The sequence below is a fragment of the Oncorhynchus keta genome, chromosome 1, assembly GCF_023373465.1.
Source record: "Oncorhynchus keta strain PuntledgeMale-10-30-2019 chromosome 1, Oket_V2, whole genome shotgun sequence".
Taxonomy (NCBI): Eukaryota; Metazoa; Chordata; class Actinopteri; order Salmoniformes; family Salmonidae; genus Oncorhynchus; species Oncorhynchus keta.
Genome location: NC_068421.1, coordinates 35,800,956 through 35,814,475, shown reverse-complemented (window position 1 = coordinate 35,814,475; position 13,520 = coordinate 35,800,956). Strand labels below are relative to the sequence as shown.

The window sequence follows — 13,520 nt, the reverse complement described above, 5'->3', positions numbered from 1 at the left end:
AAGACACACAGGTTTTCCAGCTACCTCCGTGAACAAATACTCCGACTCCCACCTTGTTTGAAACCCCGGTTCTCAGTGTCCACCTTCCGTTTTGCCATTTTTGATGGGTATCTGAAAGTTAATTTTACTGTGATGCTGACAACTGCTGTGCCAATAAATATTGAAATGAAGCAGCCTACTGCTCGGTGCGTCACCGTTGCATTGTGGGAAATGTAGTATTGGTGCGTGTAAAAGATCTGCGGGCTGCCGGCTTGCTGCGGTCTGGGGCCGGTTCTAATAATAAATCAAGATCATCCCAGGGGCCGTAAAAACCTTCTCGCAAAATGTGGCCCGCAGGCCTTGACTCTGACATATGTGCTATAGAGTGTTTAAAACAAGCTTATATTTTGGTTTCTGATGAGGCATTTATAAATGAACCTCTTCAAGATTTATCATGAATAGGCTATCATTAATTAAACATTTCCAAAATAGATGCATCAATCACAGATTTCCACTTCAACCCTTCTATAATTTCCACGGAATACATATGCACACACCACTTTTCTGATTTAAATTAAAATGTTATTTTTTAAACAAGTTATTTTTTCATTTAATTTCACTAGTTTTGACTATTTTGTGTATGTATGTCCATTATTTGAAATCCAAATAAAAAAAAAAACATTTAAATTACAGGTTGTAATGCAACAAAATATGAAAAATGCCAAGGGGGGTGAATACTTTTGAAAGGCAGGTAATCTCTCAGAAATCTCTCAAACACGTTTTGACTCTTTTTCCATGTATGAATCTGCTATTCAATGTGTTTATATGGGCTAATAGCAGTAAGGACAGATTCAATATTTCTTCAAATATTTGTTTAAAAATATTTGTTCTTAAATATTTTTTTTGTATCTACAGTGGCCCTAAAATTCCAAATCAAATAGCTAAATGATCCTTGGTATGGCCATCTTAAAACAATTCCATATGGTAGTTTGTAGAAACACATCCCTGGGCCCTTAGACTTAACAGCGATTCCTGGTAGGCCTATCTGCAGCTCGATAAGGTCACACACACTTACGTTACAGAATTGTCCTCATCAATTCTGATTGACTTTTCCATTGCACGAGTCTCTTCAACGAAGAGACCTGACGAGTAATCAATCCGACACTCGATCAGCTGTTTTTATCTGGGATTTCCCGTAAGAGCAGAGTGGGATGCTCGTCAGTTTCCCGCGGTTCAGTGTGCTGAATAAAGGTTTCTGGAGACCATGCATAAAGGGATCGAACAGCTGTGTGTGCCGTGGTCACATAAAAGTTCCACAACCATTTGCTATTATTAGCACTGAATAAAACCATTATTGAAACCTACAATATTTTATTTCAAAACCAAATAAGAGTTCTTATTCCCATAGGCCTTTTCTCTCCAAAGTAAAAATGTTCCTGCCCTCTTGCAGCCTATAGGCTATATCCAAGTATTTTTGCCTTGGTGAATGGACCTTTTATTTGCCTTGGTAAAAGTTTAGAAAAATACATTTTATCAAAAGCAGTACTTCTCTGAACATATTGTCTCTGGTGATCAGGGACCCACTTGTGACAGTCCCCAAAGATAGACAGAGTAGCCAGAAAGGGGAACACCTGGTCAGTTGTACAACTGAATGCATCTTTCACACTTAACCCAATCCCTCTCAATCAGAGGTGCGGGGGGCTGCCATAATTGACATCCACATCTTCAGCACCCAGGAAACAGTGGGTTAACTGCCTTGCTCAGGGACAGAATGGTAGATTTTTACCTTGCCAGCTTGGGGACTCGATCCAGCAACCTTTAGGTAACTGGCCAATGTTCTAACCACTAGGCTACCTGCCAGCTAAGGGAGCCCCCCAGCCAAGCAGCATCCACCACAGGGACTGGCGCCACATGGGACCCTGGCAGGGTTTCGATGGCTCTACTACTCTCACAACAAGCTTTCAACCTATGATATTCAACATTGTGGAGAGTGCAGAATGTGAAATAGCTGCTAGGCACAAGTAGAAAATGTTCACATTGTAGGCTATTTTAACAATTGATGTGCACACCATGGCATGAATTTGGAATAAACACGTCAATGTACAGAGAGGTGGGGTGGAGGGGGCCACTATATTTTCATGTTGCCTGAAGAAAATATGACAGATAACTAATAAAAGTCATAGTCTTAGATGCTATAGCATCTTTTTCTGCAATACAACTTTGATTAGGATAGGTTGGGAGCAGGACTCAGGCCATTTACTGCTACTAACCCTGAAATGCAATGCTTCCATAGTAGGAGTTGAGTTATTAATTTTTTGAACTAACCTGGTTTTGGCAATACTTTCTTCGTTCTCAATTCATTTTCTCAGTTTTTTTGTAGAACCACCTGCAACTGGACATGAAAATGTATAAGAAACAATTTTTATGAATCTAGAACGAAGAAAGTATCACAAAGACCAGGTTAGCCATAGATCAAAAAATCTTTTACAAATGAAAGATTGATGGAGGCGTTTTCCATTAACCAAGCAGTAACTCAGACTACGGAAGCATCACATATTGGAGTACCTAGTGGTAGTCAGAGTCAAGCAGAATCAGCTGCAAAATTATGGTACAGTTGAAGTCGGAAGTTTACATACACCTTAGCCAAATACGTTTAAACTCAGTTTTTCACAATTCCTGACATTTAATCCTAGTAAAAAAATCCTGTCTTAGCTCAGTTAGGATCACCACTATATTTTAAGAATGTGAAATGTCAGAATAATAGTAGAGAGAATGACTCATTTCAACTTCTATTTCTTTCATCACATTTCCAGTGGGTCAGAAGGTTACATACACTCAATTAGTATTTGGTAGCATTGCCTTCAAATGGTTTAACTTGGGTCAAACGTTTCGGGTAGCCTTCCACAATAAGTTTGGTGAATTTTGGCCCATTCCTCCTGACAGAGCTGGTGTAACTGAGTCAGCTTTGTAGGCCTCCTTACTGACACATGCTTTTTCCACTCCAATAACTTGACTTTGTTGTCCTTAAGTCACAATAAAAACTTAGCAACGCTAAAAATTATGTATGTAGAGACGTATAAAGAAAAAAATATTTTACAGGATGATCTGGGAGGGGGTGATTTATGTACAGCGGGGCCCGAAATGAATTTACACCCTTGATAAATATTAGCAAAAATGACTGCATAAAATACAGAATTCAAATACTATACTTGATAAAGATGAGCAAAAATGACTGTATGATATAAATCATTGAAATACTATATTGCATTTATAATATACTGACATGAAGATAGAGCTCTTTGGCCACATACACCAGTGGTGGGTTTGGCATCAAAATGAGAATGCATAAGCAGAAAAGAACCCCATAACTACTGTAAAATATGCTGGTGGATCTTTGATGTTATGGGGCTATTTTTCCTCCACTGAACCTGGGGCCCTTGTTAAGGTCAACAGCATAGTGAACTTTACCCAGTACCAGGAAATTTACAGCCGAAACATGGTTGCCTTTGCCAAGAGTCTGAAATTTAACAAGTGGAAGTGGATCTTCCAACAAGCCAATAACCCCAAGCACACATCAAAATCCACAAAGAAATTGATCATTGGCCACAAAATCAACATTTCGCAATGGCCACCACAGTTTCCGGACTTGAAACCCATTGAAAACATGTGGTTTTAATTGTATAGGGCAGACCATATGCGCAGACGAAGGATATCAAGGATCTGGAAGATTCTGTATGGAGGAATGGTCTCAGATTCCTCCCAATAAGTTCTTCAACTCATAAAACAAAACATCAACAAACAATGTTCAGTGCCGATATCCTCACAAGGTATGGTGATGATTTCAGACCTCACTGTATTTGAAAAGAATGACCCTTGGACCAGGCAGACGCATTCCCACACCAGACAATGATCAAGGAGGTTGAGTATGGACTTTATGATGGTTGTGTAGAACTGAATCAGTATTATCCACGAGAGTTTGAATTTCTTCAGCTGACCTAAGAATTACATCTGCTGGTGTGTCTTATTGGTGATTGCTGTGAAGTTGACCTCCCACTTGAGGTTGTGGGAGATGATGGTCCCCAGGAATTTGAATATCTCTGCCGTGCTTACAGCTGAGCCATTGATTTCAAGGAGGAGAGATAGTGAGGGACGCTTCCTGAAGTCAATCTCCACCTCCATGATGGTTGTACATTTTTTAAACAATATACTCTACTAGTAATATACATCAAAATCCCAGAGTGGGTGCACAGCTACTATGAACTTATGATACATTTTATGAGCATCACCAACACAGTGAATGGCAAAAGGGATTTGAAGTGAACACTCTCTACATGTGATTTACTGAATGTAATCAGTTAATGACCTATAATGTCAATGTATATGTATAAAATGGGTAATATCTTCAAAGGTATCAGAGCAGCCACTGTAATTTAGACGTGTTTGAAGAGTATTTTGTTCCAAACAATATGTTTTAAAAAATGAGCTAAATCAAAAAGGGTACTTTTGTGCTATTCATATAAATATTTTTAACGAAGAATAAATTAACAAGAAAAGTTGTATTTCAGAATCTAGACATGCTCCATAGAGCATACTATAGGGAGTATAATGTCACTAAGATGATGTCTTTATCATGTGCTGTTCACAGACCATACAATCGTACAAGCAGTGATGTAAAGTACTTACAGTTGAAGTCTGAAGTTTACATACACCTTAGCTAAATACATTTAAACTCAGTTTTTCACAATTCCTGACATTTAATCCTAGTTAGATCACCACTTTATTTTAAGAAGGTAAAATGTCAGAATAATAGTAGAGAATTATTTATTTCAGCTTTCATTTCTTTCACCACATTTCTAGTGGGTCAGAAGTTTACGTACACTCAATTAGTATTTGGTAGCTGTTAGAGGAATTTAACTCCTATATGTTCATTAACCAATTCAATTATAACAAAGTAAAAAACTTTGTCCGTTTCTAAGAATTTGTAAGGTTCTTATTTGCATAAAATAGACAAAGATCAGTCTCAAAATTAATCAATAGCGTTTATTCCCGAGAGCCCTGGTCATAATACCATGTACATTGGTTTATATACCTCACATTTCGTCATAAATGTCCCTCCTCTCAGATACAATGGCAATATAGTTCACAAGCCTTCTCCCATTGTCTGCCACCTGTTAAACGATCTACTACAAGCCCAAGGTCTCTCCCCTCCCTGGGTAGGGACAGAATGTCCTGTAAGGAACACAGCATTCCAGGCGGTCTGACGATAGCTCCATTCGTTTCCAACAAGGAACAGAAAGTCCTTGTTCTAATTCTTGACTAAAACTACACACCTTATATTCAATGTTATGATTATAATAAGATTTGTACATTCATACAGTGTATACGTGCTTTAGTAATTTAGTCATTATTCATAAAAATCCCATAACAGTAGCATTGCCTTTAAATTGTTTAATTTGGGTCAAACATTTCAGGTAGCCTTCCACATGTTTCCCACAATAAGTTGGGTGAATTTTGGCCCATTCCTCCTGACAGAGCTGGTGTAACTGAGTCAGGTTTGTAGTCCTTGCTCGCACACGCTTTTTCAGTTCTGCCCACAAATGTGCTATAGGATTGAGGTCAGGGCTTTGTGATGGCCACTCCAATACCTTGACTTTGTTGTCCTTAAGCCATTTTGCCACAACTTTGGAAGTATGCTTGGGGTCATTGTCCATTTGGAAGACCCATTTGTGACCAAGCTTTAACTTTAACTTTAACTGATGTCTTGAGATGTTGCTTCAATATATTCACATAAATGTCCTTCTTCATGATGCCATCTATGTTGTGAAGTGCACCAGTCCCTCCTGCAGCAAAGCACCCACACAACATGATGCTGCCACCCTCATGCTTCATGGTTGGGAGATGGTGTTCTTTTGCTTGCAAGCCTTCCCCTTTTTCCTCCAAACATAACAATGGTTATTATGGCCAGTTCTCTATTTGTTTCATCAGACTAGAGGACATTTCTCCAAGAAGTACAATCTTTGGCCCTATGTGCAGTTGCAAAGCGTAGTGTGTTTTTTATGGCGGTTTTGGAGCAGTGGCTGCTTCCTTGCTGAGCAGCCTTCCAGGTTATGTGGATAGAGGACTCGTTTTACTGTGGATATAGATACTTTTGTACCTGTTTCCTCCAGCATCTTCACAAGGTCCTTTGCTGTTGTTCTGGGATTGATTTGCACTTTTCGCACCAAAGCACATTAATCTCTAGGAGACAGAACTCGCCTCCTTCCTGAGTGGTATGACGGCTGTGTGGTCCCATGGTGTTTATACTTGCATACTATTGTCTGTACAGATGAATGTGGTACCTTCAGGCGTTTGGAAATTGCTCCCAAAGATGAACCACACTGTAGAGGTCTAAAAAACAATGTCTGAGGTCTTGGCTGATTTCTTTTGATTTTCCCATGATGTCAAGCAATGAGGCACTTAGTTTGAAGGTAGGCCTTGAAATACATCCACAGGTACACCTCCAATTGACTCAAATGATATCAATTAGCCTATCAGAAGCTTCTAAAGCCATGACATCATTTTCTGGAATTTTCCAAGCTGTTTAAAGGCACAGTCAATTTACTGTATGTAAACTTTTGACCCAATGGAATTGTGACTCAGTGAATTATAAGTGAAATAATTGGTCTGTAAAAAATTGTTTGAAAAATTACTTGTGTCATGCACAAATTAGATGTCTTAACCGACTTGCCAAAACTATAGTTTGTTAACAAGAAATGTGTGGGAGTGGTTGAAAAACGAGTTTTAATTACCCCAACCTAAGTGCATGTAAACTTCTGACTTCAACTTTAAGTAAAAATAGTACAATTTTTGGGGGGTATCTGTACTTTATATTTTGCCAAATTTTACTTTTACTTCACTATATTCCGAAAGAAAATGCTGTACTTTTTACTCCATACTTTTCCCTGTCACCCAAAAGTACTCATTACATTTTAACAGGGAATTGGTCCAATTCACACACTTATCAAGAGAACATCCCAGGTCGTCCCTACTGCCTCTGATCTAGCAGGACTCACTAAACACAAATGCTTTGTTTGTAAATTATGTCTTAGTGTTGGAGCGTGTCCCTGGCTATCCGCCAATAAAATTGTGCCGTCTGGTTTGCTTATTATAAGGAGTTTGAAATGGTTTATACTTGTACTTTTACTTCTGATACTTAAGTATACTTAAAACCAAATACTTTTAGACTTTTACTCAAATGTTATTTTACTGGGTGGCTTTCACTTTTACTTGAGTCATTTTCTATTATGGTAGTTTTACTTTTACTCAAGTATGACAATTGAGCACATGTATAGGTCTAAAAATGGCCTAAAATGGCCACTTTCAAAATGGTTTGCGATATAAATGTAAAAAGCATATTAAACATCCTTCCTCCCAATTAAGTTTCTATGTGAGGATGGCCAGAGAGCATTCTGAGATACCAAAAACATTTTCGGACCTAGCTGGCGTGAAATTGCTCACGGCTGTCCTGGCTGCCCCACGCAACAGAAACAGGAGATAGGCTCCTGCCCGATTGGCCACCCTGGTTCGGACAAAGATTGGTATGTACAGTATACTGTAAATGCTGTAAACTAGCCACCACATATCATACACGTCTCGTCAGTACTCCATGAACAATAATACTCTGGGAATGGGAATCTATTATGCACAGTATACTGTAAATACTGTAAACTAGCCACCACATATCATACACGTCTCGTCAGTACTCCATGAACAATAATACTCTGGGAATGGGAATCTATTATGCACAGTATACTGTAAATACTGTAAACTAGCCACCACATATCATACACGTCTCGTCAGTACTCCGTTGACAACAATACTTCTGGGAATGGGAATCTATTGGGCAAAATCCAAATCTCTGAAGGTATGATTTTTAGCGTGTGACATCTCTTTGATCAGACTACACTGCAGCACTTAGGGAAAAAGTGTGTGTCTGCAGATGTTCTCTAAATAAAGCTGATTTTGAAGGTCCTCCAGCATTTACCACAGGACATGGGGTTTTCAATTTCATATAGGTCAGGTTGGAATGTATGGGATTTTCTTTCTTGAGATTGAGTTGATCAACTAAATTGATGTTAAGAGTCTCAGTCAGATGCAAATGCTACATGTGATGTCTACTTGAAGAGACAAAGCCAATCGCCTGCCTAGTTCCTACAGTTGTATACATCTGCTTTGCGCCTCTGTTGATTTTTGGGGGGAATGTGAGTTATTCATAAAACATTAACCAATATCTTGTCTTTGCCCAGTACAATGTTGTGGAACTTGAGGTAAGACCTTTACTTTATGATGAGTGTCACTAAATACTACACCATGATAAGACGATGACTCCACCAGCTAGGTAGGTCATCATTCATTTCCACATGGCAGTTACCAGAAGACTCCATATCAGCTTTATGTGAACACATCTGGGCCACCTTCAGTAAGCAAACTTCAGAACATTGCAGATAGAAATGTCATGAATAGAACTGACGTGACTCCTTATTCTACATGTCAGACAGGCATGTTTAACTTACACCTACAAAGGTGCTATCTAGAACCTAAAATTATTATTTTGCTGTCAAAGGAGAACCTTTTGAGTTCCAGGTAGAATCATTTTGGTTCCAGGTAGAACCCTTTTGGGTTCCACATAGGACCCTGTCCACAGAGGATTCTAAATGACACCTAAAAGGTTTTATGCTGAACACAAAATGCTCTCTCCTATGGGGACAGCCGAAGAACCATTTTGGAACCCTCTTTTCTAAGAGTGGACTTCTATCTGAACATTAAACAAGGTTGTGCCCTGCTCAATGTGCCTCTTGTTCTATGAACCACCGGGATATTAATCAGAACAGGATATTCATCAGAATAGGATTGGACAGTGGGTCAATACATCATCTAGCGGCAACATTCTGCAGCTTTCTCACCCCCTGAACTCTGAAGCACCCGTAGGATCCTATGCTATTGTAGTGTGGATTGGTGATAAGAAAATATACCATCACTTCAAGGTAGAAAAATATGGTAAGTTGAGCTTCTTTATTTACCTTTCATGCTCGGTAATATTATGGATCTGGCAGATGAATCATTAAATCACAATCCAGGAACATTCATGAGTTAACTGCTGTTCTATTATATCTAGTTTTGCCAAAGTTTGAGATCAAAATGAACCTCACCGATGAGATCAGCATTGTTCAAGAGGAGTATAAAGTAGAAGTGTGTGCAACGTGAGTCTACACTATCGCCGTTTCGCAATGCACTGTTACAAAATACTCAAATACACAGACAAGTGCATTTTCAAATACAAATATTTAAATACCCTATGCATTTGACCCAGGTCTGCTTGGTCCTAGGGGTATTTAAAATAAGGTATTTGGAAATGAGTCATTTAAAATAGTTTCAAAAAGTAGGCTATTTATAGAAAATTACATGAAAACACTTTCAGATACTTCAAATAGAAGTAGTTGATATGGCCACAATATTTGAAAATACTCATGCACAGAAAATAAGTATTTTAACCTAGGTCTAGGTAATGACAGCTAATGACTCATTATTGTGCTTACTCAAAGCTCAAAGCTTGCACAGAGCTCCATCGACTAGAATAGTACATTTTGGATTTCAGACTTAGATTGCTTAAATACAGCTTAATTCGACCATTTACCATTTAATACTGCAGTCACTTCTATTACTACTTCTACTACTACTACTAACACAGTGACAAATATGACTACTATAATTACTACTGCAGTCACTACCACTATTATAACTTATTTCAGAACCATAAATACTCAAGGCAAGCTCGATATCACGCACGATTTCTTTAAAAAATTTACTTTTCTAGTTGAAGATCTACGATTCCACTGCTCAATGTTATAAACTGCTCTCATGAGTCCCTGAGAATTCAAAGGTTTGGGACAGTGGCATGTACATGAAGAGCTGTGCCCATAGTCACAAAGCATCTCAGAGTAGGATTGCTGACCTAGGATCAGGTCTCCCCCTGTACATGAGATCTTGTTCATTAGATACAGAAGTTAAAATTCTGATAGACTTTATGAATACAGGTCCAGATCCATTGACAATGTTGAAAACACTTGACTTAAAAGCCTGCAGGTTTAAAGCATTATAATGTGTTATAAGTACACATGTATAATGTCTCATTTGAGGCTTATACTATGGTATGTTTCTCTATGTAGGAAATGTATGATACTTGATGTGTTTTGATGCATGTTTGTGTGTTATTGTGAATTTAAATCAGATACACGTATGGACACCCTGTACCTGGAAAAGCAGAGGGAGAGTTGTTCCCGACATTTACTGTACAATATAATGATACCAATAATAATTGATGAGAAAAATCAACAAGGAGTTCCTGATTATACAGCCCCCTGTCACAAAGAGTCAATAGAGGTCTGTATGCTTTCCTGAAGAAACTATCATCAGTATAATTGTCTTTACCAACATATTACATTTGAATGTGATGTGGTTAAATTAGTTCTTAATGTCTGTGGTTTTGCTTGCTTTTCCCAGATGGACCAAACTGGCTGTGCTTCTCATGTCTTCAATATGTCCATTTTCACAAAGAATGCTGGAGAGAAAATGCTCATAGACAGATTTAGTTTTAATGCAAAAGTAGAGGAGGAGGGGACAGGCAAGTCATTTATCACAAGAATTTGGAGATGTGACAACATTTGTCTGAAGTCAAATGAAAGCTGTTTCTTTGTCTTTAGTGTGAATGACATAATATCAATATTGCATGTTTAATTAGATCATGAAGACCTGTGTGTTTGACCTTCTGTGCAACATCATGTGAAATTAAGCTGTTTTTATTCATTTCTTCTGTTTGTAATCATGTTTTTAATATTTTGAATAAACTGCAATGGAATTCAGTTGCTGCATTGTGAACTGTCATTGTGCATCATGGTGACATGGATTCTTGTTAAATAAACCATCCTATTCTCATGTGTTTTCCTTTGACAGGTATTACACGGTCAGAGGAAAAACACATAGCGCTCTCCTATGTGATTGGAAAACTCACGTTTGTCGACACGCCCAAAATCTATGAGCATGGATCAATTATCGAGGGCAAGGTAAGTCCAGATCCAGTGTTATTGTTCCTTGTACTTTGTTGAATTGTGGATGCCATTTGTTCTTTGACATTCCTGTTTACTTAACTACTAATGGTAGGTAACAGTGACAAACAGATGTAGCATGACATTACTCCTTTTTTCCTCAGATAAACGTTGTTCACTTCAACAACACACCTATCTCTGACATGTTAGTCTACCTGTTAGAGAAGAAAGGCTGGTCCTCACATCATCTCCAGAACCTAACCACGGACAGTCATGGTGTTGCCAGTTTCTCCTTCAACACAACCACTATGCCCAAAGAGGATATTAACCTCATAGTAAGTATGATTCCTTCTAAGGTTTTGAAAGATTCTGAGACTCTTTATGCTCAATCCCAAATCACCCCATTGACCCTACACCCTGAGGTCTATCATGCTCTTGTGGAGATCTGAGAAGATTCCATTGGTATAATAAGCAATATGGTGAAACTTCCACCTATCCTATCAGAGGGTGAGGTGGAGCTCTAAGGGTCAATTGGGCCTTTCGTTATACTCCCTCTTCCCTCTGTTGATTTCCAGGTTAGCAACACACCAGAAGCAGAGAGCACTGGATACAGGGTCCCCTATTTCAACAGGGGGCACCACGTACTCTCACTGATCCAGCCCACTGCCCCTCACAGTAAAACATCCAGCTCTCTGGCTATTCAGAAGACGGAGAAACCACTGGCATGTGGGGAGGAAGTGTCAATCACCATCCATCCAGTATGCTATTGTAGGGGAGACCGTCCCAAAGGGCTCCGTGGATGTCATCTACCTGGTGAGTAGAACCAGAAACAAGTTGTGACAAGCTGCAAACCCAGGGTGCATCCGAAATGGCACCCTATTCCATAGTGCACTATTTTGAACAGGGTCATTTCAGACATAGTCCCAGCCTCTCACCTTTAAAGGAAGGATGTCCCTATACAACACCAATACTCCTCATCATCTCCTTATTCCTGACTTGATGGGAAAACTGTTTTCCCTCCTCCAGGCCTTATCCAGAGGGGTGATACTTCAGCATGGACACATGAAGGTTACTGTACAGCAGGGAGTCCTGGTGAGGATGATTTATTAAGTAATTATGGACCTGGGAGGTGCTTGATGACAATGACAGTGTGAAATGCTCTTACGTTGCAGTAACTGAGGGTGAAGTCACCTTGAAGTTGGCAGTGGTTCCAGAGATTGCAGCGGCAGCGTAGCCTAGTGGTTAGAGCGTTGGACTAGTAACCGGAAGGTTGTGAGTTCAAACCCCCGAGCTGACAAGGTACAAATCTGTCGTTCTGCCCCTGAACAGGCAGTTAACCCACTGTTCCCAGGCCGTCATTGAAAAATAAGAATATGTTCTTAACTGACTTGCCTGGTTAAATAAAGGTAAAATTAAAAAAATTAAATTAAATTGTGCCGTTGGTACAGGTCCTGGTGTACAGTATGCTACCCAGCGAGACTGTCATCGCCCACAGCATGAACTTCCCCACTGAGAAATGCTTCAGGCACAAGGTGCTAGTCATATACTCAGTGATTGCACATCAGAAACATATTGTGATAATTTTATGGAAGCCAGAAAAAGTGTCAGGTATTTCCATGCACATAGATATAATGTCTCCCGAGTGGTGCAGTGGTCTAAGGCACTGCATCGCAGTGTTAGCTGTGCCACTAGATATTCTGGGTTCGAGACCAGGCTCTGTCGCGACCGGGAGACCCATGGGGCGGTGCACAATTGGCCCAGCGTCTTCCGGGTTAGGGAGGGTTTGACCGGCAGGGATGTCCTTGTCCCAACGCGTACTAGCGACTCCTGTGGCGGGCTGGGCGCAGTGCATGCTGACACGGGTCGCCAGGTGTACAGTGTTTCCTCTGATACATTGGTGCGGCTGGCTTCCGGGTTAAGTAGGCATTGGTTCAAGGAGCAGTATGGCTTGGTTGGATTGTGTTTCGGAGAATGCACGGCTCTAGACCTTCACCTCTCTGAGTCCGTACCGGAGTTGCAGCCCCCCGTATTGACTCGATTCTGTAACTACCAATTGGATACCACGAAATTGGAGAGAAAAAGGATTTTACATTTTTTACATTTTTTACATTTTTTAAAGTAAAGGTGTATCATGTACACTTACAGTGGGGCAAAAAAGTATTTTGTCAGCCACCAATTGTGCAAGTTCTCCCACTTAAAAAGATGAGAGGCCTGTAATTTTCATCATAGGTACACTTCAACTATGACAGACAAAATGAGAAGAAAAAAATCTATTTGATTTATTATCTATAAATTTATTTGAAAATTATGGTGGAAAATAAGTATTGTCAATAACAAAAGTTTATCTCAATACTTTGTTATATACCCTTTGTTGGCAATAACAGAGGTCAAATGTTTTCTGTAAGTCTTCACAAGGTTTTCACACACTGTTGCTGGTATTTTAGCCCATTCCTCCATGCA

The 13,520-nt window shown here is 39.5% G+C and overlaps 1 protein-coding gene across 1 annotated transcript; it reads left to right on the top strand.

The window, feature by feature from the left end:
* The first annotated feature begins 8,229 nt into the window (after window positions 1-8,229).
* Window positions 8,230-13,167, top strand: LOC118380853 (alpha-2-macroglobulin-like). Its single transcript, XM_052523144.1, has 9 exons — window positions 8,230-8,285; window positions 8,850-9,015; window positions 9,134-9,218; window positions 10,247-10,398; window positions 10,519-10,639; window positions 10,969-11,078; window positions 11,225-11,395; window positions 11,636-11,873; window positions 12,087-13,167. Exons 4-9 carry the CDS (start codon window positions 10,255-10,257, stop codon window positions 12,212-12,214), a joined length of 912 nt encoding a protein of 303 aa, XP_052379104.1. The 5' UTR covers window positions 8,230-8,285; window positions 8,850-9,015; window positions 9,134-9,218; window positions 10,247-10,254; the 3' UTR covers window positions 12,215-13,167.
* Window positions 13,168-13,520: the final 353 nt, after the last annotated feature.

Coding starts and splice junctions, on each gene's coding strand:
- LOC118380853 (XM_052523144.1), top strand. CDS start 10,255: ATGGACACCCTGTACCTGGAAAAGCAGAGGGAGAGTTGTTCCCGACAT. Junction 10,640..10,968: donor AGTAGAGGAGGAGGGGACAG/GCAAGTCATTTA, acceptor TTCCTTTGACAG/GTATTACACGGTCAGAGGAA. Junction 11,079..11,224: donor GATCAATTATCGAGGGCAAG/GTAAGTCCAGAT, acceptor TTTTTTCCTCAG/ATAAACGTTGTTCACTTCAA.